Genomic DNA, 16355 nt, shown 5'->3' with positions numbered 1-16355 from the left:
ACACCGTTGTCCCTCGTGAGTCACGGGGCTGTTTCATCCCAACAGGGACCTGCACCTGGTGGTGATCTCCTCTCCCTCTGACACGCACACCTGGCTTTGGCATGGGAAGAATTACTGCTCTTGCACTGCCTTTATTCATAGGATTTCATTTTTAGTTTTCTTTCTCCTCAGCTCTTTAGTTGGGGAGGATTACACTGGTGGTAGTATAAAATGATAGCTGCCCGTATGAGAAAAGGGCTGGATTTTCAGAAAACCTTAACACAGTCCAGTTTTGGACGTCTGACTTGGACACTTATCACAGTCAGGTTTGGGAGCTTTTGCTTATGCAAAGCAGCAGAAGTGGGTTGTTTCCGTTTTCCATTTTGTTGCCGATGGGGCTGTCTTTGTCCAACTGTGCCTTGGTGTACCCTGGCAGAGGCAATCTGCCCCCGGAGAAGAACTGCTGTCAGAATACTTTAAAGTCGGTCAGGCTGGCTCCTGCTTCGTGAGGTTTATCAGCAAAGATTTTCAGTGCCTCCAGTGGGAGGCTATTTTTATTCTATCCAGGGGCTACCTTCTGCTCTGAGGTCTTTATCACTTTTTTTTTTGGAATAGAGAAACCTGCGTCTTTTAGGACAACCTTAAATACTTTCATCTTTTACACTTTGAAAAACTAGATAGTTTTTTGTTCAAGGTAAAAGTTTTTGGCATTTCTGTGACACATTCAAGATTTCTTCTGTTGCTTTTTTACTGTAGAAGAGGGACACTACCATAGATGTGAGAATACTCTGTTTTCTCCATTGAGCAGACCTGACAGCAAGTGAGGTACTTAATGGTTCATCCTTCATGCTCTGATCAGTGCTTGACTGTTGCAGAAAATCCACATTGTGTTTCACTGCACCATGTAATCAAGATTGGAAGAGCTCTCAAGAGATGATCTTGTTCATTTTCCTGCCCCATGGCAAGATCAGTCATACCTGTGTCTTTCCTGACAGATGCTGGTCTGTGCTCTGATAAAGACCTCTGCAGCCTTTCCAGGCAGCATATTTCAGTGCCTCACAATCCCTACCAGTAAAATCTGGTTTCTTCCCACTTTGTATCTAACCTGAATCATCTCTGCTGCAGTTTAAACTTGTCACTTCTTATCCCATCCATTTGGAATTCAAAGAACAGGTCATTCCTTTTTGCAGCAATGTTAAATATTTGAAGACTATTCATGTGCTTCTCTCTTCCTAGTGTTAAATACCCACAATTTGTTAAATCATCCCTTCTTCATGGTGGATTTAAATCTTCTATATAAACCTTAATTGGCCTGTCTTCTCAAAAATACTCTGTGACGATCCCAGTCATTAACTAATCCACAAACAGTTTAAACCCTTTGATCAGCATTTTATTTATATACTTGAGTAAAAGCATTCAGTGCCAGCTAAACTGCCTGTTTGTACATCACTGTCTCTGAGTGGCTCAATAGCCTTGTGCTGGTGTGCAGGCAAAGAATCTGCAGGGTTTTCTGCTGCATCCTAAGTGCAGTTCATTCCAAGGGAAAGGCTGGGTGCCTGGCAGGATGTGAAGCTCAGTGTGGTTTGTGCCTTGGTTCCATGGGACAGTGAATGTTGTGCCTTCAAATAGAAAGGGAGCCCAAAGACAGAACCATGGAATCATGGGTGTCTGCAGGCATCCAAAATGCACACTGATGGGCACAGGAATTCGGAAGTGACATGTGCTCAGACAGGTGGTAGGCTGTGAAATGTCACTTGGTATTAGGACCTTCTGGCATGGCTGCATTTGAACAGTCAGGTCATGCTTGGAGCTCTGCTACTGTACTGTGATTTGGATGTCCTTGATGGGTATGGTTTCAGCTCCAGGAAAAAGTCAAGGAGATTTGCATTTTAGCAGTACATATGGGGAGAATGGAAGGCATGGAATGTAATTTTCTCTGGATTTCTCTTTTGTAGGTGAGTGTTTTAACCACCTTGGAGCGGCGATTCAACCTGCAGAGCGCTGACGTGGGCGTCATTGCCAGCAGCTTCGAGATTGGCAACCTGGCCCTCATCCTCTTCGTGAGCTACTTTGGAGCCCGAGGACACCGGCCACGCTTGATAGGATGTGGAGGGATAGTCATGGCCTTGGGTGCCCTTCTTTCTGCGTTGCCTGAATTTCTGACCCACCAGTATGAATACGAATCGGGAGAAATACGCTGGGGAGCTGAAGGGAGGGATGTGTGTGCTGTCAACGGGTCCACCAGTGATGAGGGACCAGACCCGGACCTTATCTGCAGGAATAGGACTGCTACCAACATGATGTACTTGCTGCTCATCGGGGCACAGGTCCTCCTGGGCATTGGTGCTACCCCTGTCCAGCCCCTGGGAGTTTCCTACATCGATGACCACGTGAGGCGGAAAGATTCCTCTCTGTACATAGGTAGGGCTCTCTGAACTTCTCCTGGAGGGCTTTCCCTGTGGGCTGGCATCTGGTTCTTGTTCCCTGTTTGATGCCAGTGGAAGGGATGCCTCAAGGCCTTTTCTCCATGTGCTGCTGTGCTTGTGAAAGTAACTTGGCATGGGTTTCTACTTCAAGGAGCAGGGAAACACAGTAGTGCTTGCTTATTTTGTAGCAGTGGTAAAGGTGGACAGCTGTGATGATTGGGCAGATGCTCATTCCTTCTCTTTTGTTTGCCCAGATTGCTTTAAGTTCTTATATTGGTGGGCTTATGGCTCAGTTTTAGCTGAAGAATTTTCAAGTGGTGTGCGTGACGATGATTGACTTTTTTCTTTTTTTTTCTCCCACATGACACCCTAGTTCTCTTCCTGTTCCAAAGCATGTGTCTGAGCGATCCCTGCAGTCTGAGGAGACTGAGAGGACACACGTGTTGTCACTACCACTGTCACATTTTAGCAAGGAAGTGCCAGTTACAGAGTAGGTGCTGTGACCCAGGATGCTGTGGCAGGACCCTTGATAATGTGATCCCTGTAACGGAATGGGACGTGGAAGCTGGCGAGGTCTATTTTGAGATACAGTGAGCCTGAAGTAGAACTCATGGTTCTGGTGATCATGTTGCAAAATTCTTTCGTATGGTTACGCTGTGAAATTTGCCTTTGATTCCCCAGTGAAACATCTCAGTTATTGGGGTAAAGTGCTTGTGGGTTTCAGCAGTAGTTTCCCCTCCCAGCAGGTTTAAAGAGGATGTTGTTGGCAAAGTTTTCTTTGACAATATGTACCAGCTTGGCACATTCCTCTTTCTGCGGGATTTGTCACTAGGTGAGCTGCTCCAGTGGAATAAATCAGTGGAGTGTGTGCTGCCATTGTTAGTATAATCCTGGTAACCAAAAGTGTACACTTGTCCCATCATCCCCACCTTGGTGTGACTTTCAGCTGAACGGGTGATCCTGTTCCCCTTTGGGATTTTTTCCCAACTACATTTTTATCAGGTTTCCAAGCGGAGTGTGGCCATTGACAGCAGAGCTGAGGAGTCCTGCTGACTTTCAGAGTGCTTTTTAATGTCTTGGGTAGTGCAGAAGTCTGGTGGAAGGTCACTGCGTAGCGCGGCATTCATGGATGTATTGCTGCTTCACTTAGAGCCTCGTCTGTGTATTCAAAACATGTCCCTGCTTTTCTGTAGCTGGCCATAAAATCATAGTATTTCAGCATTTAGCTTTGTCCTTGGGTCATTATTCAACTTCACTTGGTTCTGTAAGTGTTTGTGTGGGATCCACCGGACAAAGAAGGATGATGTATAAAATACAAGATAATGTACAACCCAAAGGTGAATAATGAGACTGAATTCACTGGAGTAACTGTGCCAACACCATAAGTGATGAGCTGAAATTAAGAGTGATTCTAAGATTATCTATTATAAATAACTATATAGAGGAGCAGCAACTTCTTTCAGTCTGTTCCGTGGGCATTTTTTAAGCAATGCTTCATATCTTGGGAACAGGCTGGAGGAGGGTGCATGAGAGGAGGATTAGGAAGAGTGATTCTTCTTCTTCCTGAGCTACATTCATCTTGTATGCTAAAATAACCTGTTTAAAGTTGGCAGTTCAACTGTAGCTGGGAAAATGCTTCCAGAAAATTATTTCTGCTTACTATGTGCTGCTTTTTTATTTTTTCTGCAGAGATAAGGATGTTGTCTAACCATATTTGTTACTACATGTGGAGTTTAAAAACAAACAAAGAAAAAAAGCCACACCAAAAAAAAAAAAACTCACCACAAAACCCCAAGTATTTTGGGGTTGTTTGCTTTCTGGCTTTAGCTATGGAAATCATAACCTGGATTTCTACATCTGAATTGCGGGTTACAGAGGAGTGCCTGTGGATGCACACTCAACCAGCAATGAAGTTTAATTTCTGCCCTGTCCTAGCCTATCCATCACAAGTAGAGTTTCGGTATTGGATGATTAATTCATCTATCAACTTGCAATCAATTTTGCTAGTAAAAATAAAAGCTACCAGGAAAAAAAAATCTATTCCATGAATGAATATAAATGAAGAAGAAACAAGTGGAAGTGTCATCTTACATTGGTGGATACTTGAGAGGGGGTCAGATTGCTTGGCTTAAGTGTTGTTTGAGAATTATTTGCTCAGATTTGTCTTTAACTGATTATTTTTGTTGATGTCATCAATGCAGTTTTCAGTGGCCTTAGAAGAAAGCTGGCTGAGCAGCTTACCCTCTTCATTCTGCTCTGTTTCGCAGAGGAAATAACTGCAGAGTGGATACTGTCACTGTGCTATATTTATATCCGTTTGCTTTCTCATAATAGCACACTCACTCAGTGGGGGCTGTGTGTGACCAGATGAAATGTTTTTGGGTAAGTTCCCTTAGTTGAAATTAGGGGCAAATCTGGCATAGATCGTTCTCTCAGGATAGGAACTAATTCATAACAGTGATAATAGTCTGGCTGAACTTTGTAGAATGGCTGGCTGCTGCTGAGAAATTATCAGATTGACCAGTTTGTGCTGTCCTTAGTGTACTGCTTATGTTGAGTCTGTGTGTGCTGCATTGGGCTGGACTGTAGCTGAAGGTTAGAAGCAGTCTCTCAACCTGCCAGCTAAGCACTAGTCATTGTTTACCTCTGCAATAAAAATTGGCATGTCCCAAGGCAATGAATTAAATAGAAATAACTGTGTGCACTGAGAGGGTTTTGGGTTTTTTTTCCCTCCTTCTGAGTTGTATGAAAGTTAAGTGGAGTAATAATATAATATCTAATACAGTCACTTTGCAGTGAAATTACAATACAGGACAGCTTCTCTAGTTATTAAAAAAAAAAAGTCCAAACCACAAGAACCCCCCCCCCAAACCTTCTTTTTTGTGTGTTAATACTCACGTATACGCAGAAGAATGCAGATGTGATACCATATGAAGTTTAAAGTGATGCTTTGGCTTTAATCATTAGTGGAACTAATAGCATCTGTGGAGTGTAATATTCTTGTGGCTATGAAGCCCATCAGATTTCTCCTGTGGTTTCTCTGCAGTGACAGGCACACAGGAGGTTGTGGGCAGTGCACCTCTGTTGTGCATCCTTTGAAGTCAGGGGTTGCTCAGGCTTGTGCTCTGCCAAGGAGGTGGGGATTCTTAGAGTTCCTTAATTAGAGAGGCAGGGGTGAGATACTACAGGAATATTTCTCTTCATGGGCTGCTGACTTGCAGCTTCATGTTTCTTGCACTAATGGCAGATTTTTTTTTTTTTTTTTTTTTGCTGCTTGCAATGTGTTGCTACCAAGCTCAAAAAGATTCTGTTGCTGTAGTAACCAGGCCTAGGAAAAAGGGGCTGTTTTGGTAACCCAGAGCAAAGTCAACCAAAGAGATGAGTGTGTGAAAGTACACACCAAAGTAAGTTCCAAAGGAAACATATTTGAGCTGTAGCAGGGTTAGAAAGATCATGGCACCACGCCTGCTCTGGTTAATCTTAGAGTCATAGAACAGTTTGGGTTGGAAGGGACCTCAGAGATCATCCAGCTCCTACCCCTGCTGTGGGTAGAGACACCTTTCACTGGAACAGGTTGCTGGTCAGGTGAAACCTAATGATGGGGAAAAAAACTCTCCTCCCATTTTCAGCATCTGAGCACCTGCTTGACTCACGGGTCATAATGCTGGCAGTAGCAGCCAGAAGATGGAAAAAATAAAGGAATTTTCTTAGCAGTTTGAAATTGGGAAAAATGTTCTGGTTTGGTGCTGGTTTGCTTCTCTCTGAGTCTGATCTTGTATTTAGTATTGGAACTTCCATCTAGAGGTTTCCAAACAAGCAGATTAATTTTACCTGTGTGCTTATTGGCATCTGGAATAACTAAGTAGAGGAATTCATCATTCCTACAGACTGTGCAGGGCTTGTTACTGCTCCATCTTCACTAGTGTCAAAGAATTCCTTCAATTTTTGGCACTGTTTATTTTAAAGGAGTAAAGACTACTTACTATACGGTTCTTTTCTCCACCCACTAATGACTCACTTGGCATTTCCTTTTTTAGTTCTTTTTCTGCTCAGTCTTGCTGAGTTCTCTTGAAATCAGTGAGGACTTCGTCATTAGGAGGGGGATCAGAGGCATCATGGAGCTGATACAAAAAGGGAAAACACCCCGTATCTGACAGTGGTTGTATGGATTTGCTGCCTCTCAGATAAGCAGGAGCTTGCAAGTGTTTTCTGGTCACTGGAGTGCCCGTGCTGCTCCCAGCAGTGCTTTGTGAGTGCTTTGTGTTACAGCCAGTGCAGTGATGTTCTTGGTTAATGTTTTTAGCAGCCTGAGACACACCTTCTGGCCTTCCTGCTGCATTTAACATTTGCTGATAAAAGTTCTTGCATCTTGTCTAGGACACAGTTACCTATAGAGCAGAATGAATAGCCTCTGGGAGCCAGTATTTGATCTGGGACAATTAAGGGCTGTATTAAACAGAGGAAGCTGGTATTATTCTGTCTCCAGTTGATGGAGGAAATTGATATTGATGTTGGAAGGAGCCCTGCCAGATTGTGAGACTCATTCAGAAGAATGCTGTGCTGATCTTTAATGCATTTCAGAGTTTCTCTTTGCATTTGTTGAAGCTGTCTCTGTGTTTGGCATCGTGGGCACACACCCCACATGTTCAGGACCCATGACTTGGGGCTACTTGCTGAATTGCAGTAATGTGAAGAATGGCTTAAAGGAAACCCCAGATGGGACAAGTCTTGAGTCAAGAAGTTTGTACTGTGGAGTGATGAGTGCTCCTGAGTTATTAGTGTGCAGGGGTGTGTCTGAGCACAGCATCCTCTGGGGCACAGAGTTGTCATTGGCCTGTTTCAAGATAGGGCAGAGGAATGCAAAAATGGATAACTCAGCTGTGCTGGATGTGTCTGCTTAGCTGCTTTCTTCTGTCTTACCTATTTGGCCTTTTCTGTTGTATTTTGGTTTTATCATATGGTTGTTCCAGCTCTTACCTTTGGTGTGAGAGGAGAACTCAACAGAATGCTGTGTTCTTACCGCATCTGCCCTAATTAACCCTGTAAGAGGGATGGGACCCTGCATTGCAGCTGCTGGCTTTGACCTTTGTATCAGTGTGGGGTTATTTTGCATCAAATGTGTAGAAGCACTTTTTGTTTTGTGATGACAGAGAGAAAGCGCACTCTTGCTTCTGGTGCCTTCTGTCTTGCTTTGAGCACCAGCTCAAGATTTGCTGCAGAGGAGCACAAACATGCCCTAATTGGAATCTTGCTGTCTCCAGGGATAAATTTGTCCATTTCAAAAATCATTTATGGTAGCTTACGTCAGTCAAAATGATAGCAGCCATTGTGCTTTGGAAAGAGACATTTTCTCGACTGACAAGACTTAAATCTGAGAGTTAATATCTATGCTGGTGAGTTAATGGCAAGTTATCAGCATAAGCTGCTGAAATTGGAGTTTGAGTCAACATTTTGTGTGTTTGAGGTTTGCTGATTTTGTCTCTACCTGATGAAAAGTCTCTTACGAGGAGGATTAATGTATTATAATGTATCAGTCTTATTCTTTCCAAAGCTCTGAAATTTTGTGACATGTATGTCTGAATCTACATTTCTAAATCACAGGAAGTGGAATAATTGTGTGTTTATAGCATACAGGTCATATCCTCAGCCTTTTGAGGCCATCTGTTGATGTGTATCAATTGGAAGGCCTTTGGGGCCCACCTGAGAGGTCTGTTCAGCTCTGCCCATCCTGGCTGCTTATCCTTTCACTCCTCACAGCATTTCCCACTCTCCTTCCTGTTGTGCTCATTTGCGGTCTGCAAGCAACATGGGTACTTTATTCACATTAGCCCTTCCTGCTGGAGCGTGCTTCTCTGAGCTCACCACCTAAGGCTCTGCCAGCCTTGTGCATTCCTTACCCTTTTTCCTTTTAAAGCCTGTTTTATGAGGTCTTTTGTAGTGGATTGTAGCTGACTCCTATCTGTTGTATTTGCTCTGTGCCCACTCCATACCCATCAGCTGCCTGGTGAGTTTGTCCACCCCCACGTGGGCACAGAAGCAAGAATTGCTTTTCTCCTTGCTGGTATAGGCAGCTTTATAGGTGTGTAATATTTTTAGCCGGAAGACGGAATTCTGTAATGCTTTTGTTCAGTAAATGCATCCTCCTACGGGTGATTTGGAGAGCCTTTCCTTCCTGTCACAGCCTCCCTTGGGCTGAGAAAGGCGCAGTATTCGCGCTGAGCTCCGAGGAGAGCTGCTGCCAGCGCGAGGGCTGTGATGCCTGTTCATTACTGAAAGGTGTCTGTGCTGAAAGATTCGCTGGTTGTCTCCCCTGTGGACTGACTGTGATCAGATGAAATTGCACAGTTTCATGTGGATATCCCGGTATTAACCCACTGATCCATCTGTAACCTGCAGCCTTTTATAATTGCAGCCCTTTGGGGAGAGATGGGTGTTCTCATTTGCTGTGTGTCAGCAGGGCTGGCTCCCTTACACATGTCCTCTTTTACAGTGGCAATACCCTGGAAAATTAAATGGAAACACAAACAAGTGTGTAGGGTGTATCAGAGCAGTAACAATAATCAATTAATGGGAAGAACCTTTCCCACTACAGGCAGGAAGGCTGTTGCAAAAAGTAGTAGCTGAATGGATGTATTTATTCAATTAAATAAATACATGCACGAAGTCGTAACTGTTGTGGGCTCCATTATTTTACAGCAATTGTTTCAGTTATCTTAACCTTCTGCTAAAAGCTTTTTTCTTTTTTTGCTGTTGTTATGAGCTGAGTAAATAAAGCTTGGGCCCAACCAAATGACTTTGTGTGAAAGCATATTGAGGGTGGGAGCTGTTTCCATGTTACTCTGTGCTCTCTGTGTACTCTGCAGCTGATTTTTGCCTTAATTGGGATTTGCTGACTCTGATGTCTTGTAAAAATCACTCCATTTGTTGAGTTTGTTGGGTTTTTTCTGTGATGTACTTTAAAAAGTCATCAGCTGGGAGAGCCTAGTGAGGTACATCATTCCTGGGGCAGCCTGTCTAGTGCAGTGCCCTTGTCATTTAAATGGCAAGTATGCAGAGTCCTGAGGTTCATAAAATTAATTAAATAGAATTAAAATTAAATAGATTGGAAGGTGGTGAGTTGCCCATGTCAAAAGCTGAAGGCTGTATTATGCCTTGTGGATGGCACAAGCAGGAGTGGTGTGTGCCAGTCTTGGGCCTTCCTCTGGGAACTTGACCAAGACTCCCCTCTTACCGCACTTAAGTTGGGGCATCTGTGTTGCCCCAGATGTGTCCAGATGTTTTGGTTGCAGTTTACAGGCTGGTCCTGAGGACAGCTGGGGCTCTGTTTCCTATGGTGGGACAAGGCACAGAATTTTCCCCTTCACCAGCACAGTTCGGGGCAGTGGCTGGGTGTTACTCACTTAGGTGCAGGACAAGGTGCTTGTGTGAGTATATAGGAGAATGCAGAGCCCTTTGACACAAGTTCTGCTTTCCCTCTTTCACAGCTGTCTCCCCTGTACCTGGGTGAGGTGCTCAGCCAAGAAGTTCTGCAGGTCTGAGCTGGGTTCTGGGTGAGCTGGCACTTACACCCTTTGGGTGCCAAAAATGTGCTATTTGAGTAACCTCCTAAACGTGTTTGCTTTTGCAAAGTCCCAGGCAGTGCCGTGGCACAAACGTGCAGCTCTGTTGACCCACAGGGCCTGGCAGCACTCAGCTGCCAAAGCTGTTAAAGTGTGGTTTTATCCCAGCTTTGCTGGGCACTGGGGACTGTGCAGGGCACTCCACCACCTCTCTGTCAATGTCACATGTGCCACTGTTTCATGGCCCTCCTCATAGCACATTTCTTCTGTAGGTCTGCTTGGAATTGACCCTGTAGTAGTTTAAAATCTTTATCCTCTGTCCTATTGACACAGGCCGTGTGAGGGTGTGAGGAGGCCCAGCAGTGTGGGACTTGGGGCAGAGCTGCTGTGGGGACATTGGTGCAGCCTCACTAACTACAAGTATCTGATTATTCTTCAGGCACCAGCCTGGAGGAAAAAGTGTGGCCACAAGTGATGGCTACCTTGTAAAACAAAAATAAAATTCCTCTGCATCCTTTGTGGTCATCTTAGCAGCCAGTGGAGCAGAAGCTCTTCCTTGGTTTGGTGAATGTTGAAAGTTTATAACTTTATGGATTTGTTTTGCATAAATGCTAAGTTTGCATAAATCTGGGGTTATTAAGCACTTTCTCCTTGGCTTTGGAGAAATTCTGGCTTTGCTTTGTCAAAATTTGGTTGTTTTGTTCAAAGTTGTGCCTGCTCCCAAAATTGCTTCTTTGAACTTTGCTCTTTTAAAAGGATTCAGTCTTCTATCAGATTTCTTTTTGCCAGGATATGGCTGTTCCATTAACTATGCTGCTAATGAGGTATTTGGCTTTTCCTAAGAGGGAGGCCTGCTCCTGCTAAGCCCCCTTTTGATTTCAGTAATAGGGATTTTGTATGGAGGAGACTATCCAAATTTGGCCCTTTATTAACCAGCTAAAATGTGAGGTTTAGTTTCTTGGATAGAAGTTAACAACATGTGACTTTACTCTTTGACTTAATACCTCAGAGCTCTTGAGCCAAACAAAGCTGTGTTTGTGACAAGGAGCAGGATCTGGCTAAAGGCAGCAGATCAAAGCAATAGTGAACATTCAAGTGTTCAAACTGGTGGAAGAGCAAGATGCTCTGTGCACTAATTCTTTCTTCTCTGTGTCCTCTGCTTGCCTCACTTTTCCCCCCTGGTACTCTGTACATTCCTGCCCTCAGTGTTAGACAAACCAGACCCACTGTGTTTGCACAAGACAGTGATACTGCTTATTAGAGTTTGGAAGAAATAATATTGGGGGGAGTAAAAGACAACTGGGACAACTTTGCTGTTTTAGTAAGTGCTGCAGAGACCAATTACCCATGTGATGAAAAGCCACCTCTATCTTGTTAGCCATCAGCTACAACATATGGATGTCCTAATCCAATCAGGCAGATCATCAAAAGAATAAGACTTGTTAGAGAGAGCTTTTTCTCAGCAGACACTTATAAACTCTGTGCTGGGGTTAGAGACTGAAGGGGTGGTAGCATGCAAAAAGTGAAGTACAAAGTCCCCTAGCCATGCTTCTGAGATGTCTTGAGCACTGATTAATGCTTTACTGGCCTGAGCTGTCAGTTCTCTGAGCTTTCTGTTAATTTGGGCACTTGTTGGTTTTGTGGTGTAGAGACGTGTGTGTGTGTGTGTGTGTGTGTGTGTGTGTTTTCAGTGTTCCTCTTCCTCACTTTGTATAAAAACTCACACTCCTTGAATGCAAGCATACAGATGTTTTACTGCACTTGTGTTTTATCATGTCCTCTGTAAATGTGCTGCTGTGGTACTGGTGGGAGGCAAGCACACTGTGTTGTAAACTGCAGGAAGCAGCATTGCAGGAAACGAAATTATTTGCAGTGGTTCTGGGTGGGTAAGAGTTCTGTGAAGAGTTTCCCACAAGTGCCAGAGGGTAAGAGGTTTGTAGGGAGAGATAACACCTATTTAATACACACATGTTCATGCTTGGTGGATCTTGTTCTGATCAGTGTGACTAATCATGCTCAAGAATATTTACATTTTGTTTCTCAGTTGTCACCTGATCTGGTAAAATAACATCTTATCCCTTCAAACTTTGCTTTACTTCATGTGTTGGTGTGACTTCCCTAGGAAATGGAAACACTCTCTTCTGAAATTGTATTCCCCACCTCATTAGAAGCTTAGAGTCCTGGAGGTACTTGATTTATAAGTAGGAGCAAAACTTAAATTAAGCTTAGGTTAAGCAAATACTCCTACTCAGCAATGTCTCAAGGGTTATGAAACAAGTTGTAAGAGGGTGAGAATAGACCCCAGGAATTCTGACTCCAGTGCTCTGCAGTTGCTCTGAGAACTAAAGCATTTCACTACATTCCTGCAAAGCAATGTATCTTCCATGGGTGCAGACATTCCTTTCTTTTCAGTGTCAGAGGGGTTACAGATCCTGGCTTTTTGTCTGCTAGCACTAGCCTGCTCCACCTCTGCAAACTGTGTTTAACTTGCCTCCAAGAGCTGGATGATTGAGACCAGCACTGTCTTTGTCTAGTGGAGAGAGACTATTTACAAGAGCATGTAGTGACAGGACAAGGCTTCAAACTGAGAGTAGATTTAGATTAGATATTAGGAAGAAACTTGATTGTGAGGGTGGTGAGTCACTGGAACAGAGAACTGGTGGATGCCCAGTCCCTGGAAGTCTTCAGGGCCAGGCTGGATGGGGCTCTGAGCAGCCTGGTCTAGCAGAAGGTGTTCCTGCCTATGGCAGAGGTGTTGGAACTTAAGGTGCCTTCTAGCACAAAGCATCGTGTGACTGAGGTTGGTGAGCTCCAAGAAGCATTTTGAGGGCAGTCAGACAGCTCACTCTCCTGTAACTCATTCCCAGGAGCCAGCAGCACAGGGATGCACATCCCAGACTGGTCCAGTCACCTCTGAAGCTTACTTAACAGCCTGCACAACAAAAATGGTAGCAAATTCCACAGTTCCCTGTGGCTTTTCTCATCTCCGAGTTAGGCTGTGCATTTTTCTTCCCAAGATTGTTGCTTTCTTGATTGGATAATTAGGGTTTTGGCTTTAAGGCTGTGAAGGTGGCGAAGTGGGCACAAAACTTCTCTTGGAGTAAAGATATCTTCGAAGTGGCATCTGCCTATCAAAAATCTGCTGAATTGGCAGTTGTGCCATCACCCTTGTCTTGCAACATCCCACCACAGAGAGGAGTGCACGTGGAATTCCTTGGACTGGTGGGAAAGTGCACTGGTGAGATAAGGCACAGGCTGGCACAGCTGGCAAAAATCAGGACAGGCAATCCCATTAGGTGAAAAATACAGTCTTTAATGGATTTTGCCGATGCATAAAAGACCTGTTGAAGTGAAAATTTCAGATAAACAAGAGAAGTGAAAATGCAGCTGTGCTGCTCTCCAAATTGCTGTGTAAAATGCTCCCATGTGTAGCTCCCTGAGTTCATCTCACATTATGCACCCCCCAAAACTGTGGTAGTGTGGAGATGAGAGCAGCTGAGTGAAGCTTTCTGAATAAATTAGCCTTGCTGTCCTGTGGTATTCCAACTCTGAGTAAACAGAAGAGACACTCTGTGCCTTAAAATCAGCAAGTTTGGGTTTTATTAGCCCTGGAGGGGAAGTAAATTCTAGAGCTGAGCCAGAGGAGCAGAGGAATGAGAGTCAAGTAAGGAGGTGTAGGGCTGGCTAAGGATATGCTCGAGAAAGTCCTTGCTGCTTACTGCAGCCCAGGAAGGCAATTGGAAGTTGAATCTACAGTGCACTGGGGAGCTGTTGGAGATGGCTTAGGATGGGGTAAGGATTTGGGAAATCTGCTTGAGCAAAGGCTGCATTCAGCAGAGGCAAGAATAAGGATGGTAGTAAAAGGGAAGGTGGAGTGTTGATGTGAGCAGCAGCATATTAAAGCTGGGGGTGGGGGCTCAGATATTGAAGCAACCAGAGTTAAGACAGGAGCTCAGCCAGTACAGGAGAAACATGGTATGGGCCATCTCCATTAAGTCTACAGAAGCCTGGATCCTCACATCCAAAGACTCCATTTTTATTTTTTTTTAATTAAAATTCTCTTAATTTTCTTCATTTCTCAGGCTCTTAAAATAGTCAACACCCACCTGGGAATCAGGTGTGTAAGTGGAATCTGTGCTAAACGTTGCCTTTCTGGGTCGCAGCTGTTGCAGGGCTCAGGAGGGTGTTGGTGTGTGCCTCCTCCTAGACCACAGGGTGCTCACATCTCTGTTCTCTCGCAAGGCAGGCTTGTTTTGTGAATAAACAGAGTGTTTTGATGGTGAGTGTGGGTGGTGTCAGGAAGCGAGTGTGCCAGAAGCCTTGTTCCCAGAGAGATCCAGTGTTTACTGAAGATGCTAATTGCTGCCTCCAACCCATCATTATTTGTCTTCTGCCCGCAGCACACCCGATCAAAGGTGCTGATAGTGCTTTCCCTGGGTAAAAGGGTTGTAAGAAGGAAAAGAGATGCTCTTGAATTTCAGGAGTACCACTGGCTGCTGCTTTACTTTTCTTTTTCTTCTTTTTTCTTTCTTTTTTTTTTCTTTCTTTTTTTCTTTTTTTTTTTTTTGGAGGGATTTTTGAGACTGAAGGTTGCAAAGGAAGGAAATGCTTTTGGTTTTTTGGTTTTGTTTTTTAATGCCCCATATGGCCGTTGTATTAACTGGAAAACCTCCAGCTGAGAATTGGATGATGTTACAGAGCTACAGAGCAAAACTCTTTGCCAGCCGTGTGGCAGAGAGTACTCTTGCCTTTGAATGTGAGCCATGCCTCTCCCAGCTAGGGTTAGGGTGAAAATAAAAGCTGCCTTTGCCCTGTTTTGCTGACCCAAGGAAAACATTGTTGTTTTTCATGCTGGGGATGTTGAGCTTTTCAAACTAGATGCAAACGTTGAACAAGTGAGTTGTCAGAAGATCATAAAAGAGCACTTTAAGTTGAGGCTGTGAGAGTGACAGGTACAGCAAACCCGTAAGTTTGGGGGTTTTATGATTGCACTGAGTTTATCCACCACAAAGTTAGTAGTGGAATAGGTACGTTTTGACATTATTCCCTGTTTGTATGAGTGGGTTTTTCTACTATAATATGAAAGAAACATTGCAAACCAGACTTGTGTAACAGTGATTTTCACTTCCCAAGGATTGACTCTTTGATTCCTGCCTGAGCAGCATTTCTTCACATTGTCTACAGATTTCTGTCCTGTCTCCCCTGCTGAGACAGAGAAATTACTTGCTGTCTGTAGCATCTCAGTTGGCAGATGAGACTGAGAATTTAGAAATAGCTTGTAGACATGTTTATCATCTTCTGTGTGTGTGTGTATGTTGAAGTTACTACTTCAGTTTTCTGTCCAGGAGACTTGGAAACAGAGCATTTCTCCAGATCTATATTTTCATGTGTCATTTTCTGCTGTGTGAAGTGGGTAAAAGGAGGGTTGGGACCTCTACCTTCGTTCTGAGAGTATCTTGATTTTTCCACAATGTCCTGCCGACTTTCTGTCTCAGAGGGATGCAGGAGAGAGGAATGGAATTTGTTTAAGGCGATCTCTTTAGATTTAAGGATTTGCTTCCCTGTCAGTTGCGAGTGTAGAGATGGGTTTTGGCTTTTGGAAGCAGACCTTTCCCACTTCCCATCCCAGAAGCTGTGCCTGTGGTTCTGCTCCTCGCAGCCTTCAGAGCTGGATCCAGCACAGCAGAGTCCACGCTCACACCCTCACGAGTTAAGGTTCAGCAGATGATTCATTGTTTTTGCTGCCAGCTTCCCTCTGGAGCTGTGCTGGGTAGCACAGAGCTGCTGCCTGCTTGCCAAAGGTGATGCTCAGGAGTGAATGGGCTGGAGAGGGTTCCTCAGTGGGTAGGCAGAGCTCCTGGTGCCTGTGAGCAGTGACTCAGGGCTTTTGCTTCTTTTCCCTGGAGATGCCTCTGGATGGGAGACAGCCTGCCAGAGACAGAGTGAATAAATAAGCTGTGCTCTGGTTACAGCAGGTGGATAGTATATCAGCAGGGTCCTCACAGCAGTGTCCAGGGTCTGCTGCCAGCTGGGCCAGAAGCTGAGACAACCTTTTGCTGCGGGAGCAGGGTCAGGGCTGTGTCACACCAGGTGCCACCGTCAGTGCCTTTGGGGACAGTGAGTGTGCTGGGTGGCATCACTGGGGCAAGGCTGGTGTGCTGCTGCTGCCATGGGGAGCTGGCACAGAGCAGGCACAGGCTCAGTTCTGCAGGGTTCTGCACTGTCTGCTCCTTGTCTAACCTGTGGCAGGAAGGCACTGGAAGAGAAGCAGGAGGTCCAGTACTGACCACTGAGGCTTACTGCCTCCAGCCCGGGTTAGGGACACCTTTGTCACAGCTGTCTGTTCAGCACCAAGTGGCCTCAGTTGCCTGAAGGGACCTCTCCTTTTCTG

General features: G+C 44.7%; 1 protein-coding gene across 1 annotated transcript in view; it reads left to right on the top strand.

Annotated features, from left to right (window-relative positions):
* The window catches only part of SLCO3A1 (solute carrier organic anion transporter family member 3A1), a 137492-nt gene that overhangs the window by 20796 nt on the left and 100341 nt on the right, over positions 1-16355 (top strand). Inside the window, exon 2 of the mRNA XM_041468890.1 lies at positions 1935-2400. Coding sequence (XP_041324824.1) covers positions 1935-2400 — 466 coding nt within the window. The remainder of the gene's footprint in view (positions 1-1934; positions 2401-16355) is intronic.

This window comes from Pyrgilauda ruficollis, unplaced genomic scaffold, assembly GCF_017590135.1.
Source record: "Pyrgilauda ruficollis isolate IOZ18807 unplaced genomic scaffold, ASM1759013v1 scaffold23, whole genome shotgun sequence".
Classification (NCBI taxonomy): domain Eukaryota; kingdom Metazoa; phylum Chordata; class Aves; order Passeriformes; family Passeridae; genus Pyrgilauda; species Pyrgilauda ruficollis.
The sequence above is the reverse complement of the archived record's forward strand: the minus strand, read 5'-3'. Positions and strand labels throughout refer to the sequence as shown.